Genomic DNA, 23,264 nt, shown 5'->3' on the forward strand with positions numbered 1-23,264 from the left:
ACGTGACCAAACACGATGACGTCTGGCTTTGGTACAAGAAAGCAATCAACAAGGAGCGCACGAGCTGATATCTGGAAATCGCTTCTTTTTTTATTTTATTTTATTTTCTTTTGCTGCTAAAACCAAATTCATATTTATTTGTAATGCTCGCTCCTCCTCACCGCGGTTTGAGAAGAGTTTGGCAGCTCTGACTTCAGGGAGCTACATCGTTTTAAATTCAGGTGAGTCTGGAAAGCGAAGCGACTCGCTGTTGTTGTGCTGAGTGTGCAGAGATGTATTAGCACAGTTAGCTCGTCAAGCTAACTGTATTAGCTCCCACAAACGGTTTTCAAACTAAAGCGTCCGCTGTACTCGACCGCTTAAAACACGTGTTTATCTTCTTACTAGGGGATTTATTTTGAAAGTTCAAACCTGGTACGTTACACAGTGGCTTACTGGAAGAGGTTGTGCTCTTACTATGCAGGGCTAATCTTTTGTACGCTCGTAAAATGCGAATAAAGGGGGAAAACATTCAGATTTTAGTGCTCGTGGAGCGGTATTTGCCATCCGTTTCGCACCTGGTGGCCAATTCCCATCCCGCGAAGAATGGCTCGGTGCCACAGTTGTAATGTGCAGACAGAGGCACGGGGATTTCCTCGCTTGCTTGTATCGCATTGCTTGCTTGCTTGTTTTTGTAGGCGGGGAGTTGTTTGCCACTTTCGCACGAGCGGGGCGCCGAGAGGTTGAGTCGCGGAATGTCAGGAGCGTGCAACCAGCGTGTAACCTGTGCAGGTTCCCCTTTGCCATAATTAGTTTGCTCTGTGTTATTACGCCCGGTGTGCTTTGCTTGCCCACCGTGTCTGAGCGCCTCTCTGTGGGGTTTGTCAACTCATGCGCTTCTCGCTGGTCAAACCTGCTGCTTCATCACCTCGTTGTGCGAAGGAACGAGCGGCAGCCGAGCCAGCCAGCGGTGTTGCCAGATCAGGTTGGTTGCAGTGTCCTTTTGTGACATTTTTGGTCAGAAGCGAACGCGATTATTAGAAATCACAGCATGATGATGTCGCTTTTGTATGTGCATGAATTTGATCTTCCAGGAAATCGCTTCCACACCATCCTTTTCGTGTTGAATTGCTTCACCTGGAGTGATCTTAATTCATCTCACTACTATTTGAAATCAATCGTCAAATCAGACCAGTCGGTTTTGCGTCCCTCATCAATATTGTTTCATTTTAAAATCCCAACTAGAAGGCGCGATATTTTTATCATGCTGAATCATCACAATGATGTATTTAGGCGCTCTCTTAGTCAGAATCCACCCCGAAATATGGCACCACCGGACAAAGGTCTCCTCGCCAGATGAGTGTCGATGTTTATCACCGAGCCCGTCGTTATTAGTAGGAGACGGATGGAGATCTGGTTGCTGATCTCTCATCTTTCCCCAAGCCATCAGCATCAAGTGATGACCCATCAGGCAATTTATCAATAGCCTCATCGACATTCCGCTGAGAATGTGGCTTTTTATTGCAGCGCTGTCATGATGTACATCAACAAACACATTTAGACTAAATGCTTAGGTGTCAACTGCGATGTCAAAAACATTTTTTTTTAAATTGCACAATAAGCAGATATTGTGTGTTTTAATATTTTTAATCAAATGCCGTTTCAAAATTGGGTCATATCTAATTGTTGCATGATTTAAAAAAAAAAGAAAATACAAAAACACCACCTGAAAATTAGCATTTAAATGTATATTTTAATATTGAATGAGGCATGATGTGAATCATATATTTTAAGATTAACCTTCCTTATAATTTATTTTAAAGTCTTGCAGCTCTTAATTACTTTAATTTTGGGATGACAGCTGCTCTTGTTTCCCTGAGTGTGACATGATGAAATTTGCTGCCTATTAGAGCTTATAGAGGGGTTGCAGGTAATGAATTATCCATGGATAGTCTCTGTGCAATTTGAAAAGTCACCTTGGAAACTGTTGAGCACACATAGCCAGGGCTAAAACACATAGAAGTTGCCCATTCTTGCACAGATATCCCAACTTATTTCATCATCTCTGTTCATGCAAGAGAAGGGGAGCGCATTGAAGTGTGTTTAGCAGACAGGGCAATCGTACATCAGAAGCTTGGCTTTGCAATAAAGCGTAATGCCCATTGCCCTGCCTCTCTCTGCAGGTAACGAGGAAAGATGATGGTCCATATAAGCGTCGGACGGAGGCAGAGAATGGCGGAGATGAGCTCTTAGATTTATCTCCTCTTTCATTGAGGTGGTGAGGATAAAATAAAGCTAGGTATTGTAGAGGTGAACTGAGTGCACAACTCATACCCAGTGGCGTTGCTTGTAGTGGGCAGGCGGCGGAGGGTGGAAGAGGATATGTGAGGTTGATGAAACACGAAGCAAGACTTAGCTGTGCACAGAGGTACAGTCTGGCCACCAACACCACTGTACAGCCAACTCAGCTGCGCTTTGGGAGTCGTTACGCCTATTCAGGACAATTATTAGCCTCCAGAAAGGAACACAAATGCAGGATTTGTCCACAAAAGTGCTGCTTAAGCTGCACAGGGAAATAGAAATGCCTTGGAGGAAGGAAGGGAAAAGATCAATATTTTTTTTTTCAGCCCTCTCCTTTTGGAATAGGGAGGGAATGTTGGTGATGAAACCTCTTGCAAGTGTGCTGCGGATTAGGATTGCTAAGCATTGCGATATGCCCCCCTTCACTCCTCAAAGTAATACTTTCATCCAGATAGTCGAAAAAGTGTGTTTGATGGATTTCTTGGAGCTTGACTTAGACATGCTGTGTTCATTAGGGCTCTCTGTTTACTCAGAATTTAGTGGAGTAAACGTGATGAGCATAAGTGCACGTCTTTCTCATGGCTAACCTTTCATTCTTTATCTTGACTAAATTCTGTGCGGAACAGATCAGCTTTAAACTCTTATGGGGAAGCAAGTGATTTAAAAAGAAAAATCCCTGTAATGCTGTAAAAACAAAGTCAAGATAAAACTAGTGAAAGCCTCAGAGTTGGTCTCCTTGCATGTTTTTCAGTTACTTAAAAAGACATAACTAGGACCGTTTCTAGTAGGTGTCTTACTTTCCGAGAAGGTTTAGAATAGTAGGAGCTTGTTTTAAAGACACCACATTGTGAAGACCCATTGGAGGATTGTGAGAACTGCAAACTGCTAGTATACATTGGATTTAGAGTTACACTTATCACACTTTTCCTGGCTAGTACTGATTAGAATTTTTTTAAGGGCTGACTTAACAATTAAAATTTTGACTGATTACTTTTTGTCTGTTTTTTTAAGGACTGTGACACATAAAACACAAACGTGCTGCAGCTTATTTGAGAGTGGTAATAGTTTTAAATCCAGCTGTAAGATTATTTTCATTTATGCATAAAAAAGTATATTGATAAAAGTAAAAAAAAAAGAAAATCAAAGCACACACTGCTGGTTGAGCAGTATAAAAATTCAAATGCATTTTGTGATTTAATAAACAGATTTAAGTGAACTGAATAATAGGTTTATTCAATCTCTGATTGATACTTCTGTTAATAATAGCAAAGATCCACACAAAACTGAGTTATTAAATGGAACATTAAATTATGTATATCTTTTCATTTTATTTGTAAAAGTGTTTGGGGGACAGTTCTATTAAGTAGCTTCTGTGATTGCATAATTTTGTACCAATTAGACATGTTTTTAAAAGACACAGTTTTGAGTATCTTTTATGTTCTAACAGCAATGAAGAAATTTCAAGGTTTTCCCCATGTATGCATCAATTCAGATATTTAGAAGAAAATATATTTTTTATTTAAATTAATGAACCACTTGCTACTGGGTTCCTTTTATCGGCTAAAAATTGCAAGTTTTGATGAATAGAAAATTAAATGATTTATTTTCATGTCCTTCTTTTGTGAATGATATTCAGCAACTCAGTGTAACCAAATTCTTAAGTGAAAACATACTTTAAATGTTTGAGTAGCTCCCTGTTATGCTCCCTAATGTTGTTTTTGGGAGCATTAAAAACATGTGCAGGAGGATTCAGTAAAGAACATTTAAGACGGGGCAAACAAATAAATGTTTTAAAAATTCAAAAATGATCCTAAAGTAAGACATTTAGAATTTTTCAAATAAATTTGTTTCAATATCAGGTTTTACTTAGGGAGAATCACATAGATGTAACTAATCTCTTGTTTTTGTGTTGTATCTTTTCTGTAGAAATTCAGCTCTTTGAATCAGTTTGAATAAAAAAAAAAAAAACGATAGGAGAAAAAGATATGAAAAAGTGACTTGTCCTTAAGCCGTTATAATATTTTGTGAAGTTTTCATTATTGAAATGCTACTAATAAATCTGGTCTGCACTTGCGCTTCAAAAGGTTACGATGTCAGGTCAATACAATATATCCTTAAAAATGCCAGTGCTACAGTAAGCAGCAAGGTTTTTCTGTATACCGATGTTGGTTGCCCTCAACCTTTACTTCCTCTGCCACAGTATCACAATATATTCTCTTCCTGTTTAAGCAAGTCCTCCAGGCAGATACAGTTGAAGGTCCAGAGTCTCTTCTCCCAGCCTGCTGCTTGTACTGACGGAGCAGCTCAGATAGTAAATAGCGGCGGCCGAGCCTGAAAATAGATTCTGTAAGACTAGAAAACATCGGAGAGCACAAACTAGTCCTTTTAAATAAACCTCATTTTATGAGCGACTTAAAAAAAAAAAAAAAAAAAAAAAAAACTCCCTGAGGGCAGTGATTCATGTTTTCACTTTAAACCAACATGAACTGGATTCAGAAGTTGAGATAATGTGCCGCATGCTTTTTTTTAAATTATTTTTATTCCGTGGATGGTGTTAGCTTCTTTGTTTATTTGTTGTTGTTCTTTTTTTTTCCTTTTTCTTGTTTGTGATCCTATTAACATAAATTACCTTATTATATATAACAAGGGAAAACACAAAATAGGAACAATTCTGGCAAAGTCTTCCTATTCTTTTAGCTGCACTGCTGAGGGGTCGCCACAACACATCCTCCACTTCCATCTGAACCCGCCTGCAGCACACTCCTCTGTCACACCAATCTTTGAATATCCTTCTTCACTACACCCATGCACCTTTTTATGTGGTTTTTCTCTTCTCCTTTTCCATGGCAGCTATTGGTGAAAAGGTGTCTTCTCCTTTTCACCAATATATCCACTAACCTGCCTCCACAAATGTTCAAGCCATGTCTGCCTTGCTTCTCTGACTTTGTGTCAGAAGCTGTCAACCTGAGCTGTATCCCTGATATACTCGGTTACAATTCTGGCAAATTTCTTTTCTTTTCTTTTTTTTTTTTTTTTTTAGCTGAGATATTTTTCCTAAATTATCAAACTTTTGGAGTCAGATGAAAGATAAATAATTATAGAAGACAATGGGATTCACAAGAGATGGAACAAATTGGACAAAACCATTTTTTAACTGATTTTTTTTGTATTTTAAAAGACTAATCTTCTTAGGAAAAGTTTTAATATTTTACTACTCATCTGAATCTATAAACTTATTTGAATTAATATTAAAACCTGATTATGTCACCCAAACAACACACTAAATGGTATATATTTCAATTTACCTGCTAAAGAAAAAAAAAGTGAATTTGAAATTATTCTGGAAATTTGATGTTTCCTGATGTTTGATCTGAAAGCAGTGAATATTGAAATATATAATCAGGTATGATTGGCTTAAAGTTTTAAAACTGATTTTAAATGTTTTTTTTTTATTTGTACATTTTTATTTTATTTTTAGCCATGAACCTGATATTTTTATACCAATTTTACACAAAGTCTATATCAGTTCTGCTTATTAACATGTAAGCTATCAAAGCTAGTTGCCCATGCTTTTGCAGGCATTGGGATGAACAGGCAACAGGTGAAGGTGTCAGTACTTGTGTATTTGTAGGCTGTGAGGACCGAAAACCTCTTAAGAAGAGCTCGACAATAAAAATAAAAGAAAACTCTAAATTGTCGGCTGAGTTTCCTTTCTCTGCTGGAGTTCAAATCAGTGCTGTTTACAGAGGATCTAAACTGGCAGCCACTCTAATGCCTGTCACAATAATTACACAGTCATATTATTGTCATCATTTGTAACAGTTGTCTGTTTAATGTTTGTTACTGAATAGTAGTACTGCAGATGCAGCATACAATTGAGCAGAGACTGGCAAATCTATTAAAATGTTTGACAAGCCGTCCACTGGCCCCTCATTTTGAGATGTTATGTCAACAACAGAGATCACATAAAAATTTGATTAGTTTTATTTTTAGAGCCTTTACTGTACAAAAGAACATAGATGAGTATTTCCCTTTTACTACAAGCAGATCACATTTCCACTCTGAAAGCTACTGAATGATTCTCCTCCTTGCTGTTTTTGTCAGTCTTATTTCACGCTCTGAATACTTAGTAGTTAATGGCTTCCCACCTCTCTTCCCATTGTACCTTACTGTTGCTCAGATGCACTCGTACACAGTTTCTCCATCCTTAAGTTTGCACCACTCAAGCCCATATCGCTCCTCCAGAGCGATCAGAGGAGTCTGATTTTTAATTTGCAGTTAAATGCCTCCCGACACATGCAGCTTGCTTGATAATTGACTTAGCTCAGCTGACAGGAGAAATGATTAGATCTGAGTTTCTGGGTGATCTTTTTGAATCTGAATTAGAAGGGAGGTGCTGAAAGTAGGGCGTCTGTTCAGGCGCGGTGAGTTCTTGAGGTGGGGTGCTTGTGGCGTACAGCTTCAAAATGCTGGCTGATGACATTAAATCATCTCAACTCTGTAAGAACAATCGAATAAGACGGCAAATGAAGTCAAGATACAAGATTGACTCAACGAGAAAAGGCTAGCATAGCTTTTTAAGTTCTTTTGCTTGCCTGTTAATGTAACTTAGGTAATCAACATTAGCCTTTTTTATGTTAAAAACAAAATGGAAAGCTTGATAATCAATAAAATTATCGACTTCAAATCAATAGTTGTCTTTACGGGGTTTGATTTGGAATGACAAAAATCTGAAAATATTGATTTGTTTACGTTTGGCTGATTCAACAGTAAAAAATAATAATAATAATTGTCCAAGCATTGGTAATTGAAAACATATACATATATTGTATTCTTTATGCACCACTAATTTTTATGTTTATTTAAATAACCAAATGCATTTTATTTTGAGGGATTTGTTTTTACTCTGCTGGCTAACAATTACTGACAATATTTGTGCCTACTTTTCTAGAGTGAGAAATAAGCTCTCACTAATTTGTACAATTTGAGAGTAAAAATATAACATAACCGAAAAGCTTTTGTTAATAAAAATAAAAGGCAATCAGCGGCCATCTAAGGGAGCCAACACAAAGAGCTGGATCTTTGAAAAAAAATAAAAATACAGCACTGTCAGCACTTTCTCTGGCATCTGCTTAGTTGCACAATTAAACTGTGGCATCAATTTTAATAAAACATTCCAATGTTTTTAAGCTATACAGTTTTATAACTGGCATGACTGGGACTGGTAGTGGTTCCAGAAAGGTATTTGTCCTGGAATCTTAAAATTGTGTGTTTGATTCAAGTTTACTTTGGGCAAGGTACTACTACCAATCTGAGTATTGGGGCATAAATGTGTTCCTCTTTGTGGCACTGGGTGACTGCGATAGAAAAACATTAGGCATCAGTTCTGACAATTATTCATTATCTACTTTGTCTATTGTAAGTTCTGTGGCTTCAAGAAAATAATACTTACCAGAAGGTAGTTACTTATCTTTACTGTTTTAATTCGGCTCCATAGTTCCTTATATTTAGAATTCAGTTAGCCCATTTTCGTTTACGTTTTTAATTTTATTAATTTACCACAATGTCTTATTGTTAAAAGAAACACACTGGTAGGTTTAGGAAATAGCAATATGTGGGTAGGAATTGGTGAAGAGAAAAATAGACCCAGGGAAAAGTCTTTTCTCATCATGCATCTCCACTGTCTAGTTTTATTTAACTTATTATCAAGCTGCCAGAACCAAGTGCTTAGAAGCTGCTTTGCAAGTATTGATCATGGCATTTTTTATATGTATGCACTTGTGTGGTTTTAGTTTTCCGTCTCTTTGCAAATACCTTTTGTATTAGGCGATGTGAAATCCGCTACCTTGGCGGAGCAAATCTTGTATCCTGTTAGTCCTTCCCAGCTTTGTTTAGTATTCAGGCGGCAGGCGCTGTCGTAATCTGGATTCTGAGGCAGGTTTCAGGGGTTTTTGTTTGCTCTTATGGCCCTGATAATCTCGTTACACTGCTGTCAAGTGGAGATGGCTCTCCCTGCAGCCCCAAACCACCATGCGTGCCACCTCCAGTCCCCAGAAATATAACCTCCGCCCAACCCCCACCAGCCTGCCGCCATTTTGAGACAGTTGTTGATAGAAGGGCCTTGGATGTATCCTTGAAGAATCTCCTCCTGAGTATCTCTATTCTGCTTCCAAAACCCTGGTACACCCCACCACCATCCCCCTCCCATTTCAGGTTGTAAACGACAGTGATAAATATTCACCATCGGGACACAGTGCACGGGAGCCTTGGCTCTGGATCCCCATCAACAAAAAGTCCCCCAGCTAATGGTGTTCATCCTTGGCATCCCCCTGGAGAAACCCTGTGACGAGATCTTTAAGGCAGGCCGCTGGCTTACAGCCAAATCTATCATGTTACATCAGCCTTTATAGGAGAGCAGATTTTTCTATTTATTTTTTATTATCATTCTTGAATATGAACCTGAGCTTGCCTTTGTAGATTTGAATGAACAGAGACTGCTTCTGATGGTCGGCTGGCCTGCTCTTATTGTGTTGGCTCAACTTCACAACTTATAATTGGCACCTTGGTTTTGGTCCTTGCTGAGATCAGTATTTTTTTTTTTTAACTCAACCTGCTCTACTCAGGCACCTCTAAATGTGCCGACCACGCATTTCACACAAGGCTTTTTCGTCTCTCTTTCTTTTCATCTCGTCCTCACGTTCTCTCTCTCTCTCTCTCTCTCTCTCTCTCTCTTTCTGTCTGTCTCTCACCATTCCTTTTCTGTGGGTGACCACACTCAGCATTTTTCTATTTCCTGTGGGTGTGATGTCTCTCCTCCACAAGCAATCAGCCCTGATTTGTCAGCGTTCTTCCAGGCGATTCATAAAAATTCAGCAAGCATCCACAAAAGACGTCTGCGTCCCCACCTGCAATGCCCCCTGCGCTCCGAGCTGCAGATCTCACCTACTGCTCCGATGGCTAGATGCTCACTAAAGGCCTGGAATTTTTAATGCGAGGCAATATGCTGCAGGACTTTTTGTTTTTGTTTGAATTATTGAACTTAAAGCCATCCTGTCACTATCAAATAACTCACTGGAGCACCTCTGACATCCCCTTGTCATTTCTGCAGAAAATTGTAGGTGTGTTCTCCTCTCCCTGGCTTCTCTATTTGTGTGGATGCCTCTTTGTCTCTGTGAGGTATGACATGCCCGGCAGTGGAAGGGAGCAGCTGTGCATTGGACCTTGTCTGTGTTGTTCTGCCATGCCCTGTCATTGCTAGCCGTCTGTTGGCAGCAGCCTGTGCTGGAGGCTTGCAGCCTGGACACAATCTTTCCTTGGTGTCATATGGTGAGCTTTCACAATGCCAAGCCATGCCTTCGCACAGCTGTGTGACAGAACGCGTATCTTTAATAGGCATGGTAGCATGATATTCCCACTTTATGATAACCTTGGGTAAAAAAAAATAAAATGCAATATATTGTGTTTATATCAAAATCAAAAAGTAACACATAAAATGATATTTACTCCTGCTAAAAAAAAAAAGCAGATTTATTATAATCGTTATAATAGTGTTTAATAGCTGTACTGTGTGACTCTGAGATTCATAAGGCAGAGGAACGTCCTCTTCATTCAAACGCTTTCTATAACATCTGATTAAAGTGGAAAATGTTAGCAGTTTTTAAACCAAGCTACCAGACATTGCCAGCAACCAATTTTTACTTGATTTTGCTATTTATTAAGTACCTTTCATTTCGTTCTTACACACGTCAAAGAACTTCCAAAATTTTTAGTTTATAAATGCATCAACCTATATCGTGTATTGTTCTGCCCTGCCTTCAGATTATTAAAAATAAGAAAAATGGCAGGGACATATGTTATGATGCATAAATGAAGATAATCTTATCCTTGGAACAAAATAGTCACTGTAATAAAGTTCGAAGGAAATACATTTATCAAAGTTTTATTCATAAAACAAAAAAAAAAGGAGGAAATTGATATTAGTTGTGAAAAGCTTGATCAGTGCTGCCGTAGCTCTTTCTTTTTTCTCGCTCTTATCCTAACAGCTATTAGCCTCATGCTTTCCTGTCTGTTTGTCCATTATCTGTGCATCATCAGACAGACCATTATCCCATTATGCTTTGCATCTGTGGTCCAAATGCTTACTGGAAATGAGTCACTGCAACGGCCTGTAAAAAGTAGGTGTTACTATCATACGACTATTCATAGCCAGCCCATCAGGGATGAAAACACCACATTTAAAAAGTCCGCTGAAGGCGGGGTGGGATGCAACCACATTACAGCGGAACGCTGCTGTTTTTAAGAGGACTTTATCTTTTAGAGTGAAAAGCATCAAAAAAATTCCAGTCACAATCTGACCCCATGTTATGTCCCCAGCCTGTGCAGTCGTGTCGTATTCAGGTCATTTTTAACAAGCGTCTGTCTCTCCCTGTTTGGCTCAGGTGACCGGTCCACCTGTAGCTCCCCTTTTGTTGCCATGGCAATCTCCCGGCCTTCTTATAGTGCACTTCAGAGCTGCGACTCATCTGTTTTTTCCTTGTCTTACCTCACTGAGCTTTCTCCACACATCATACGTGACTGGCTTAATGTGCTCGGAGGCCAAAAACACTCACTTGCGTGCACACACCATCACACACAGTAGCTGTAGCTCTTTGTACTTTATTTGGTGTGATGCTGTCTGAAAAAAAAAGAAAAAAAAAAGAAGAAGAAGAAATCCAGCATGTGTTTGTTTATGTAGTAACACTGCTGGCTGTGTAAATCAGCTTACGGAGGCAGTGTGCTGGGTGGGCGGACTGTGGTGGGTGTCGCTGACACAGCATTTATAGCGTGCAGAGCAAAACTCACAGTCACAACTCTGCGTGTGTGTGTGTTTGCGTGCGTGTGTGTGTGTGTGTGTGCGTTTTTGTGTCTCGTCTTATGATGGAGTTCACCCGATAGACAGCATTCGACCTTCTGTCTTTACACCCCTTGGTTACATTTCTCACTCACACAGCTTCCCTGGGTGTTCCCTCTGTACTGACACAACAAAAATTAAACTGCATTGCAGCCTGGTTATTCTGGGCTCTGCACTAGTTACGTCCCCTTTATTGATTTGTGGGATTATAGCCGAGCTGATTCCAAGACAGGTGCGACTGTCTAGACTGGGTAGCTCGCTGCCCTGTGTACCTGGGAGAAGGAACTCTGTTTTCTGAGATATTGCGAAGTGCTGCCAGCCAGTTTAACGGCATCCTGCATTCAACTCCCAATAATCCTTGTTGACGACGCCGCAGAAGGTTTATGTGCCTTCCTCTAAATTGCATGTCCTGTTTAAAATCAACCCGATTTACGTTTGTGGCAGACATAGCGTCAAATTATTTGTTTGTTCTGACAGATGCATAAAGAGTTCTCATTCAACACTCTTGGTATCACTGAGAAGGATGTCTGAAGTCCTTGACCTACTTTATATTTTTGGGTCAAAGTCAGGCTGGAGCCTATTTGCCAGAAATATATTATTTTGCACTGAAATTAATTTGTTCTTTTGACAGCAATATTTTTTTTATTATTTTTTTTTTATGATTATGACTTTTCACAGAACAACCAGCAGTACAGGTGGAGGCTTCTCTTGTGGCATGAATACCATAAACAAAGGAAACAAGGCCTTAAAGGTAAACAACAATGTCTGATAAAAATGTTTTATTAGGACTGTTCCTAATTTGTGATTTTCTTTTTTGGAGTTGGAATTTAATTTTTTTTTTTTTTTTTCCCATTTCAAAACATAGTGCCTTTTAACTAAGTAGAGTAATTTTTGTCCTTTTTGCATTTTTGTCCCAGTGACACATTTAAAATGTACTTTTCAATAAACCATCATTGTAATTTATTTTTTTTTCTTCTATCATTCCTTGATGTTTAAATTTGATGTTTTATTTTCCACTAAGAATTTATATTTTTTTATTTGTACTAGAAGCCCATCAATTTTTATAGATAAGGCATAAATACAATAAAACTATCAGTCAAGGTTGCTATCTATTTTTGAAATGACCAGTTTTGGATTACACTTCAAACTACTGTTTGCATTTATAGGATGGGGGGAAGAATCTAATTTTAGCTTCTCTTATTTTCTCTAAAGTGAGAGAGAAAGGAGGGCTGAACCTGGATAAGGGCTAAAATTTCCCAAAAATTGCTATATATTTCTCATGCGTAATGAGGACTGAATTAAATAATTGATTTTTTTTTTGAAAAAATATGTTGATACATGCTCACTGTTAAAAATTTCTGTCAAACTTTAAAATAGTATTTTTTTGTGTCCAACGGACACAGGTGGAGCACAAATGAAGGGACTCCCAAGGGTTACAAGTATAACGTTTCAGTTCTCAGGATGGTGGGTCACATTTTATTGTTCAGTTGCAATGTCTACTGTTGCCAGAAGATGATAAAATGTATATTTTCTGTTTATTATCAAATATGTGCTTGGAAAAGTTGTGTTCAGCTAATGATCTGATCATTGATAACAGTCACAATTGCTTATGTGGCCTTTTGGTAAAATTGGAAAAAAAAAAAATAATTGCCCACCCTCCATGACCTAATATTGTTATGTCGCCCACCCTGAGTTTTAATGATGACTTTTTTTTTTTTTAAACCAGTTTTGATGTAAGATAATTTCTAATTGCTCTGCCTCTGCAGGTGAAGCGGGAGCCTGGGGAAAATGGTACCAGTCTAACGGACGACGAGCTGGTCACCATGTCGGTGCGCGAACTAAACCAGCATTTACGGGGGCTCTCTAAAGAAGAGATCCTGCAGCTAAAGCAGAGGCGGCGCACCCTGAAGAACCGTGGCTACGCCGCAAGCTGCCGGGTGAAGCGGGTCACCCAGAAGGAGGAGCTGGAAAAGCAAAAAGCCCAGCTGCAACAGGAAGTGGACAAGCTGGCAACAGAGAATGCAAGCATGAAGGTGGAGCTGGATGCTCTGCGCTCAAAGTATGAAGCCCTCCAGAGCTTTGCCAGGACTGTGGCGCGCAGCCCCGTCACTACAGGAAGGGGACCCATGGCCTCCGTGATAGGGCCCCTCATCCCTGGTAAAGTAGCTGCCACCAGCGTCATCACCATCGTCAAATCCAAAACGGAGGCCAGGTCGTAGTAGCAAAATAGGCAGAGGGAAGATTTTCACTTCTGAACTAGTCAGTGCATTTTAACACGGTCCAGGGTCTCCTGTGTTTTTCGTTTTATTTTAACAGTCATAAAATGCTTCCTGATTCACTATGAGCAATGCAATTCAGCAGTCGTCCATTTTCTTTAATATAAGATGATGTTGTTCATCTTTATTTACCTCCAATTCCTTAATACTGACTCAATCAAATCTAACAATTTAAGGCCCTCTTGCTTGTTATTTTGCACTGACTTGAATAAGGATCAATAATGAAAGTTCACTTTCTTGGTCTTAATGCTACAGAAGTCTTCAAAACATCTAATCCAAAACTAGCAATTTAAGTCCAACTTGTGATATTTCAGTTTGTTTTGTTTTGGTGTTAGGTGTCTCTCAGTGATATAGGCATAAAACAATGCTGACAAACCTAGCGTTCGTTTCCGTTTATGCATCCGTGAAAGGCTTCAGTGAAGTTGTCATTAACGACATGACTGGTAGATGCAATAATATATGTATGCACTGAAAACACACATGGGGAAAAAAAAAAAAAAAAAGAGATCTTGCGTATTTATCTTAGCGATATCGTTCCAGAGCTGAGTGCCATTCCAGTATGACAAGATTCCGCTATAATGTCCGAAAACCTGAATGTTGATACAGTGATACCCTCACGATTTGTGAGGACACTCATTTTGGTCATAGAGAAAATACGTCGTTTTCTTTAAAAGATATCCCTCTCTCTCTATATATATATATTAAATTTTTTTGTAATTACTTCTTAACATGTCCGTCAAATATTTCCAAAAGAACGTCTTTACACAAGCTTTACTGTTTGAATTGTTAAAGTGTAGAAAACTTTGTCTATCATTGAGTTCTTGGTTTTTATTACTTGGTAGATCAAACGCCATTGTTTATAGAAATACAGAAAAAGAAAACTCATAAAAAAATAAAATAAAATCCTGTGACATCTCTTTTGCAATTGTACCGAAAGTGGCTTATTATTGAAGTCTGATAGCTTTTTTCTAGTGACTAGGCGCGTACAGTGGGGTAGCGCGTAATGTGACGTATAAGTGGCAAGTTGGCGGTGTTGTTCACTGTATAGATGTCAACGCTGTGCTATTTAAAAAAAAAAAAAAAAAAACTAATCTGTAGAGCTAAACTAGGTGGTGTGAACAAGATCAGTTGTCTGTGTGCATATTGGCATCTGTGATATCCTCTGCTTTCTCGGTGTTAGTTACCAATCATATTGTCATCAAGAGTTTACGTCAGCGAGCAGTGTAAGGCAGATATCAATGAAATAGTCTGTGAATTTAAATTAAGCTTAAACTAAAAGTATGCTGCACCTGATGTTGGATACCTTCAAAATATATCCTCTCTGACCTGAAAATAAAGAGCTTTATTGTTGGGAAGATTTCATTAGTTTTCACTTACTTGATGCTAACTGCAGTTCCTTTCAGAAGTTTACATACACTCATTGACATGAAGGACATTAACTGGAGTCTTTTAATGTATCTTTTTCCATACTATTATTATCATTAATAATAATAATGATAATTCTCCTTCTTCTGGGGCGAACTCACAATATAACATACAACTTTGAGAATTTTTAAAACTAAAAATTTAGTGGACAAGTCCATCCACTCCCCAAATACTATTTAATTAGGTTTTCCAGTAACACTTTATTTGAAGGGGTGTGCATAAGGCTGACATGACACCATCATAAACATGACATAACACCTGTCATGAACATAAAGGAGTCTTTATGAATGTCTATGACTGTTGTCATGAAGTGTCATTCGGTAAATAATGATGCTTTTAATGCAAAGTTGCTCTAAGAGTTGAATTGAAAGTCCATTAAAAGTGCCAACTTTGCATTAAATTATCATAATTTACAAAATCATGCAAAGTTGGCATTTTTAATGGACTTTTAATGCTCTTTTTAGAGCAACTTTGCATTAAAAGTGTCTTTACCGGATGATACTTTATGACAACTGTCGTAAACATTCATAAAGACTTCTTTATGTTCATGTCAGGTGTTATGTCATGTTTATGATGGTGTCATGTCAGTCTTATGCTCACCCCCTCAAATAAAGTGTTACCGATTTTCCTAAGCAAGGCGCCGACAAACCTAATACTTTTTGTAGCTACCAGCAGACTAACATCATTCTGACTGAATATTTTACAACTATCCTTTGTAGAAATCATTGCATTAATCTATATTGCTTTGATTTTTTTTTTTCCTCAGCTTAACTTCTTGGACTTATTATTGTGGCCAAATGGCTCAATCTTTAGATTTCAGTCCACATCTGAACTAATTTTTTCTGTAATCTGTGGGTAATAATTTAGGTAAAATAGTTTAAACATCTTCACAGTTTTGTGTTCCAACAGGACAATTAAACGAAACACATTTTGACTGTGTGTAGATTTAAACATTTACAATAAATTGAAATTTTAGGTGCTGACTCGTATTTTTTTGTTGCATAATTACCTTGGATAAATGCACAATTTAAAGCTCAAAATTTATGCGCCGTTCTTGTCCTTCATGCATATGTATAACTTCAACTGTAGATAGCAGAAATAAAATATGCAGTTTCCTAAGCCTATATCTGGATAATCCACCAAATAAAGAGGCAGATCTTCCGTAAATTGACCCGTGGGTCTTTAGATTAAAGGTGGCATGGTTTGACTGAGGGTTTGTATGTATGCACTAAGCTCCTGCTTGTTTTGCTCAGGACAAAACAGGCCACTAAAAATAAAACAAACAGTTCTCGATAAGAAGCAAAGTGGCAACATGGATGGCAGCTCTGTTTTCTCTCTTTTTCTCTATTTTTTTTTTTGTTAAATTTAGTTTACTTGTCATAAAGGGCTTCAATGCACACGTAGAAAGAGACGGCATGAACATGTAGATACAATCAAGAGCAGCTGCCAGCAGCGCTTCCCCCCGTGCCGAGCGTCGCACCGCCTGGTTGTGTAGAAGGAGAACCGGCGCTGAAGCAGCTGTGCACCTCAAGGTGAGCGCAGTTGTTCAACGTCATTAACGGAACACACTTCAGCCAGGGGTCGCCCTCACTGAGGTGTTAATCTACAGTCACTCTCAAAACAAACATCTCAGCAAAACTCCACGTCTGAGATCTGGGTGCTGGTTACACTGTCTACGCGCACGTCGTCCTACCCTCTCTCTGTCAACATGCTTAGCTATCTGCGGTGACGGGTTAACTGTGGGAAAATGTATTTGTGACTCTTGACATAGCCCAGTATCGATGTTGGCGTCCTTATTACCGTGGCCGTCTTGTGGAGTTGATCTTTTTTCGTGTCAAGTGTCTTTAAAAGTGTTCAAGTGGCACTGTCGAGCAATCTTTGAATCTCCTCTCGAAGGCGACGACTCTTTATCACGCATACTGGTGTATAGTATGTAGCTGCAGTAGGTACTGATGATCGTTGTAAAAAAAGTGACCCTTAATATGCAACTCAGTGGAAAGATGTGGGAGAGATGTGTAAGGTTAAATTAATATTGTCAGAGTTGTTAGTCTGTTGTTTAAATGTTCTTGCTGCTTTGTTTTGAGATGCATATGTTTTTTTTTTGCTAAATGTGTGTTGTTATTCCTGAAGTTTTGCTTCCTGAGTAAGTGTAAAAGCATTCGGCCCCTTTTTTGACCTAAAGGATTCCAGGTTTTCTGCGCTGTCTTGAAACGAACTTTTATCATTTTCCAGATTTGCCAAATATGGAAAAAAATAATAATAATTTTTTTTAAATAAAATTCTCAATTAGGTTTAACTTGCGTCCTTTAATTCCTTTTTCATACAAATTTGACATCATTTCAGGAAGACAAAACTCAACCAAGTTTTTTTTTTTTTTTTTCTTTTTTGTAAAGAATTCAAACTTAAAAACCGTGTGGCACCCCTGGAATCCACAAAATATCCACCCTTATTCAGATTCCGAATTTCTAATTTCAACGTTAATTGGCTTAGATATCATGGAATTACAAATGTTTGTGATGTGGATGCAACTAAAGTGTCTGTCCCAGGGGTCTAATGCAAAATCTGCTTTTGTCTTTTTTGTTTTAATTGATACATATTTTTATGTACGTGTGTGTGTGTGTGTCCTCCTCTGCTGCTACACCAGTCATTTATGCTCCTTATTTTCTGTTGCATCCTCCACAGCATTTTCTGTCCTCATTTTGTGGCATTTTTCTAATTGATCTCAACACTGTAATTTATTCTGCACAAGTAATTTTATAATTGATCATTGCTTTTTTTTTTTTTCTTTGTAAGCAACATATTGGAGAGGATTATTACAGCACTAGTGTGGCAGTTGAATTTATTAGCTCTCGAGACGTTGGGATTTTTTTTAAAAGTGGAGTTTGTAAACGGTTGACTGTGCAGGGTTATTTTTTTCCCTCTCTCTTTCTTGCTCTGTGGAGTGGGTTTGTGTTTCAAACGGAATATAAGTGAGTAATACAAAGTTAATATTCTGTTTTGTTATTTTTCTGTATGGGTTGTAATAAAATATTGCAGTACTTTGTATGAAAACAGACAATAGTTAATTGTAACTATTTATAAATTAAATTATTGTACTTTTTTGCAATCTGTAGATAAGCACTATGTATTCCTATACAGTATCAGCTGTGGATTTAAATGTGATTCTCCGAGGTGTCTAAGTTATTGATGTATATATTGTATGTTTGTTGATACAGCTTTCTTTATTTTCTATAAGACCAATAAAATGTTTTGGAAAAGGACTTCATGCGTTGCTGTCATTTGGATTTCTTGAAATTGGGTTTTGCATTATTCTGTGGCGTCATTGACCCAGTTTGATACTTGTAAAAATAAACTGACTGGGAAGGCTTTTGCCGTCCAGGGTGGGTTTCAGAAGACAGCGATCATTTAGATGGCACATTTTTTTTTGCTTTTTTCTCTTTTTTTTTTCTTTTTTTTTTGCGCGATCCAAAAAAAGCTGCTGGGCGACCCACTTTGACTAACCTCAGCGGACGTATTTTTGGCCCGACACGAGTAAAACATTAGAGTCATGAAGGATGTCTAGGTGTGCTTGTCCTAGATTAGGAGGAGTTGTGAGTTAGTCATCTTAGCTCCCTGTGGAGCTCCTGAACCAACACCCTACCCCCCTCATCAAACATCAGGCTCCTCAGCAGCGCTTCAACCATAACACATCTCATGAGAGAAGCTGCTCAGACAAAGAGACAGATGGCTTCAGACAGGCTACATCTTACTGCTTCATCCTTGAGGGCAACTCCAAACCCCAGCTGCTTCGGCGTGATTTTAAAGCAATATTGTTCTTCGCTTCTCCTAAACGCTCCTACAGGTCCGTCTGACCTGTGCCTTAAAACAGGTTCTGCCTCTCTCCTTGGACGGCTGCCCCAGACGAGCACACAGCCTCTGAAGAGTTGATTAATTTGGCGGGTTGGGTTAAGGTGAGCTGGTGGGCTATGTAGGACAGCATTCTTCATCTTCACCCACTTCTGCAGCAGGTGCCTGCCCCAGTTCTCAGACCACAACCTGCCGCACAATTAATGTTGCCATCTCCGTCAGCAGGGGTAAACTCTCACCACATGTGACCTGCTGAACTTTGACATGCTGCAGATCCCTGCACTGCAGAACATGCCTGTGCATTGTTAAAACGTCTAATGAAAGGTTCATTTAACATTTGGATTTAAGTTTCAGTCAGCTTCAGCAATTATTTAGGTTGCTTAAATATAAAATTGTTATTGATTTTAAGTATTGCGATTTTGCTGAGGGTTTGCGTTACACATCGTGTGCCTCTGTCCGGATAAAGGATGCAAAAGAAAAAAATACAAGACAAAAGAGATCAGGATATTCAGTTCAGGAAGTGGCGGTGTGGAGTTAGGTTTCCCTCTGCTGGAAAAAACAACAAAGCTCAATAAGTAAGGACAATAGTCTAGGTCTGCTGTTGTAATGCTGACTTTTGTTGCACCTCCCCTTCAAAATAAAATAGATTTTTCTCCAATAAAATTATTTTTACATAAAGAGAGCCCATTTGAATGTGCACTATAGTTTGCAAGACTAAAAAAAAAAAAAATTGCTGCCTGATATATAAAGTTCAAACCAGATATTTACACTAAAAAATGTTCAAATTTAACAGTTCCTGTTAAAAGGAAACAGTCCTCATTTAACAGGGGCTGAAAGGTCATGCAGAAAGGGAGACACTGCTAGTCTAAGAACAAAATAGGCAGACAGGTTGTGACTTGGAATTGCACTCACGGAAAAGTACTTGCAGGTGGCAGCATTGTTATGTTTTTATTATATGAATGATGTGTATCTAGTGCTCTTTGCAAGATAGTTGACCTCATGAGGGGGAAACCTTTTATAGGTATAAGCAACAAGAAGGTTAAACCTAGGGAATTAATTGGTCTTCTGATAAAATAAAATAAAATAAATAAATAAACCGAAAAAAATGTTACATTGCAGCTTATCAATGTATATACATTTTTGTATTTGAATGCATTTCTAAAAACATATTTTACATCCACGATAGATAGATAGATAGATAGATAGATAGATAGATAGATAGATAGATAGATAGATAGATAGATAGATAGATAGATAGTCACCTGATGGAGGACAACGTCTGTATAGTATATTATGTAACGATGTGTTGGTTGGCTTTGCTCTTTAACTTCCGTCAAGTGAAAACAAAGAGCCACGTTTCAAATTTTTCAAAATAAAACTCTCGCCCAACAGTCTTCCTCTGCGGTGCTCCGCCGGCTTGACGCACCGTGGACCGTGCGTCTATGCGTCGCCGGTGGAGGAGGCGTTGGCGCATCACACCACTGCCGCTTCTGCTGCTTCTGCTTCTGCTGCTGCTGCTGCTGCTGCTGCTGCTGCTTACTCTCAAAACCGGGCCGTCCTGAACAGAGACGGGAACTGTCACCTCTACCTGCCAGGCTGCCTGTAAAAGAAACCGCCTCGCCTAAAACAGAACCGACCCGCTTACGGCAAGGTGCGCGTTTTTATGCCCCGAAACAGAGCCGCCTCAAAATGATCAAGAACGGTCACCACCAACACCACCACCACAACCTCCACCAAGTGAGCGCAGCTGCGGGGAAAGACGCAGGGACGACCCCGGCCGCGGCGACGTGCAGTCCGGAGAAGAGGAGGCGAAAGATACGTGTGTGGTGCGACGGCTGGTGAGTTGCTGATTGGACGTGTTGATTGGTGTGATGAAGATCTCACCGCGCTGTCCCCAGCCTTTGGTTCTTGTTTGAATGAAGCAGAAGTTGTCACATCGGGACAGGCCCGCTCCATGCAGGCTGCAGGAAGCTGCTTAACACCTTATCAGCTCAGCGCAGGCAAAACTTTTAATACAGTATCCTGCAGCAGATGTCCTGGATCTGTTTCTCACGCGGAGACGGTGTGTTATGATGCAAAGCAATCAACGTTTCACCTTCCTACATACAATTGGGCTTTCCTTCTTAGCAAACACGTTATAAGAAAAGATGGATTATTTCCTGCTGCTACTGCCCATAACTGAGTGTTTTGAATTGATCATAAAGTGCTTATTAAGTCAAAATAGCATCATTAGATTTGTACAAAATGAATAAACCTGCTTTACAAGATGCAGGAGTTCTCATGTAAAAGTACAAACTTGTATTTTTTTAGGTGTTTTTTATTATTTTATTTAGTACTTTAAAGGTTAAGATCAGCACAGTGTCTATATTTCATCTACTAGCAGTTTTTTTATTGAGCATTTTAAAAATAAAACATCACATCTTCATGATGATTCCTTAAATGACTCTTGACATTATACAAACAGATTGCAGTTGCAATGTATTTAGTTCTCACCTAACACAACACTTCTAAAATTAACGTAGTATATAGTTTCGCTGTAATCTTCCAAATTGCACGAAAGACCTAGGCACTAAGCAAAAATACATATTTGCCCAACTTTTAGTTTTGACGTTTGCTTAAATTTTCCAAGTTTTCAAAGTTGCAGATTTGGTCTTCCAGCTCCAGACACAAATGCAAAGAAAATGTTTATAAATTAAACAGACATTATTACAAATATCTATATAGCGTAATATGGTTATAATGGGTATTGTCAAAAGAAATCAGTGCCTGATTAAAAAAAATGCTAATTATTAGTTATATCTAAATATTTGTTGATTGGACAGGAGATAATTAAGACAAAGATTGGTCCATTTCATCATTTGACTTTGCTTTTTGGAGCTGCTGGTGAGTGTTTGAATCTATTGTTTGTTTTTTAAAACCAAGGTTGTCATCAAATTTCTTCAATTACTGTCTCTTATGAAATCCTCTTGTTTTCACACATCCAAACCAGCCTGGAAATTGTCAGGTTGCAACACCAACCATGACACGCCTTATCTTGAAATAGATAGTGCTGAAAACTGGGAGTAACCTCAAACACACATCCACCACACTAAATATAATCTTCCAGCATGGCAAAACAGGATAATAAACAGTCACACACGTTATTACACAAACACAACAGTGTTCTTTAATATCATGGCCTTGTCACATTAGGTAATATCCGCCTTGCTTTTTAATGGTATGCCAAATTGCTTAAAGTGCATAATTCTCCAATGCCGCCTTTCTAATTACATCTTTTTTATTCAACCTTTACTAAAGTAAGAGTTTAAAATAAGAACAGATTCTTGTTTACAACAACAACAACCCGAGGCTGTGATATGTATGTTTGGATTTTCAGCTAAGCAAGGCTATGTTGCTCATAAATCATTCTGTTTCTAGGCACCACAGAACATAAAGAAAACACCTTGTGAAGATGTTGGCTGAAACTGTTAAGAGAGAGTCATTATCCCGTGGAAACAAATCCCTCAGCTACGTGGACTGAAAGGCCACTCAGCAGGAAGAAGCTATAGGTGCCAAATCAACACAAAAAGCCAAATTACAAAATCGCAGTTTGCAAATGCACACAACGTTGTGGATTTTTGGAGACACGTCTTGTGGTTTGGAGCTAAAATCAACCTGCTTGGTCAGAATGACGAACAGAAGAGTTGGAAACTCGCAACCTTGAGAAAATCATCCCAACTTTAAATTGCGGCGATGGCAGCGTCACGTTTTGCAGATTTCTTTTGCTATAGAACAGACAGTTTTGACGCTGGGATTACAAACCTGATTCAGTTACGCCAGTTCTGTGAGGAGGGGATGAGACAAGTAAGGGAATGTAAACTTCTGAGTTTAAAGAATCCTTTGGAAAATATTTCACTCTTATTCTTAACAAATAAGTTTGGTAATCCTAAATCTGTTTTAGGTCCCGTTTTCCTAAAAACAGGAAAACTGAAATCTCATTTAATATTAGACAGTAAGGACAAATGGTTAAATGTCAGTGCAGATATCTGGTTTCACCTGAAAGGGTTTGCTCCCCTTAGCCACATCCTCTGTCATTACACAAATCTATATCACATGGTTTCCTTTACTACATTAAACACTCAAATTTCTACAGCTTGGAAAATAGGATGAGACAAGGATCTGGCCAAACTACTAAATTAATAACTAATCCACTTGCCTTTTCTTTGTTAACACAAGGATTTATTTTTAAGTGTTCTGCCAGGATGGAGAAAAGGCTGGTTTAACTTCACATGCTGAAATAAAACTACAGCGGACCTCAGCATTAAAACAACTCAGCAGCTGAATACTAACGTCAATTGAAACTTGTGCTTTGAATGATCAGAAAACACATATTATGACGTTGCTGTATCAGTCGAGACTATTTTTTTTGATCTGATCTTATTTGATTTAAGTTGTTTCCTTTTACACTTGCTTTAAAATTCAGCTGCTAGAATATAGGTATCTTTTTTGCTTAAAAATCATCCGAGTTCCTTTACCTTTATATTGACTTAAAAAAAATAATTATATAT

At 38.6% G+C, this 23,264-nt stretch overlaps 2 protein-coding genes across 8 annotated transcripts in view; both read left to right on the forward strand.

Annotated features, from left to right (window-relative positions):
- Positions 1 to 15: 15 nt before the first annotated feature.
- On the forward strand, positions 16 to 14,525 carry LOC103140971 (transcription factor MafG). 7 transcript variants are annotated; one of them, XM_016673551.1, is made up of 4 exons: positions 16 to 221; positions 2,163 to 2,407; positions 11,849 to 11,921; positions 12,937 to 14,525. In XM_016673551.1, exons 2-4 carry the CDS (start codon positions 2,373 to 2,375, stop codon positions 13,387 to 13,389), a joined length of 561 nt encoding a protein of 186 aa, XP_016529037.1. In that variant the 5' UTR covers positions 16 to 221; positions 2,163 to 2,372; the 3' UTR covers positions 13,390 to 14,525. The 7 variants fall into 7 exon arrangements, with proteins under 7 accessions (XP_016529037.1, XP_007556413.1, XP_016529036.1 ...); XM_016673550.1 differs by lacking the exon at positions 16 to 221 and adding an exon at positions 403 to 964; XM_016673554.1 differs by lacking the exons at positions 16 to 221; positions 2,163 to 2,407 and adding exons at positions 409 to 964; positions 12,574 to 12,634.
- A 5,622-nt stretch (positions 14,526 to 20,147) lies between these two features.
- LOC103140972 (ethanolamine-phosphate cytidylyltransferase-like) overlaps positions 20,148 to 23,264 on the forward strand; it is an 11,826-nt gene continuing 8,709 nt past the window's right edge. Inside the window, exon 1 of the mRNA XM_007556354.2 lies at positions 20,148 to 20,555. Coding sequence (XP_007556416.1) covers positions 20,407 to 20,555 — 149 coding nt within the window. The 5' untranslated portion in view covers positions 20,148 to 20,406. The remainder of the gene's footprint in view (positions 20,556 to 23,264) is intronic.

The sequence above is a fragment of the Poecilia formosa genome, unplaced genomic scaffold (genome assembly GCF_000485575.1).
Source record: "Poecilia formosa unplaced genomic scaffold, Poecilia_formosa-5.1.2 Scaffold78, whole genome shotgun sequence".
NCBI lineage: Eukaryota > Metazoa > Chordata > Actinopteri > Cyprinodontiformes > Poeciliidae > Poecilia > Poecilia formosa.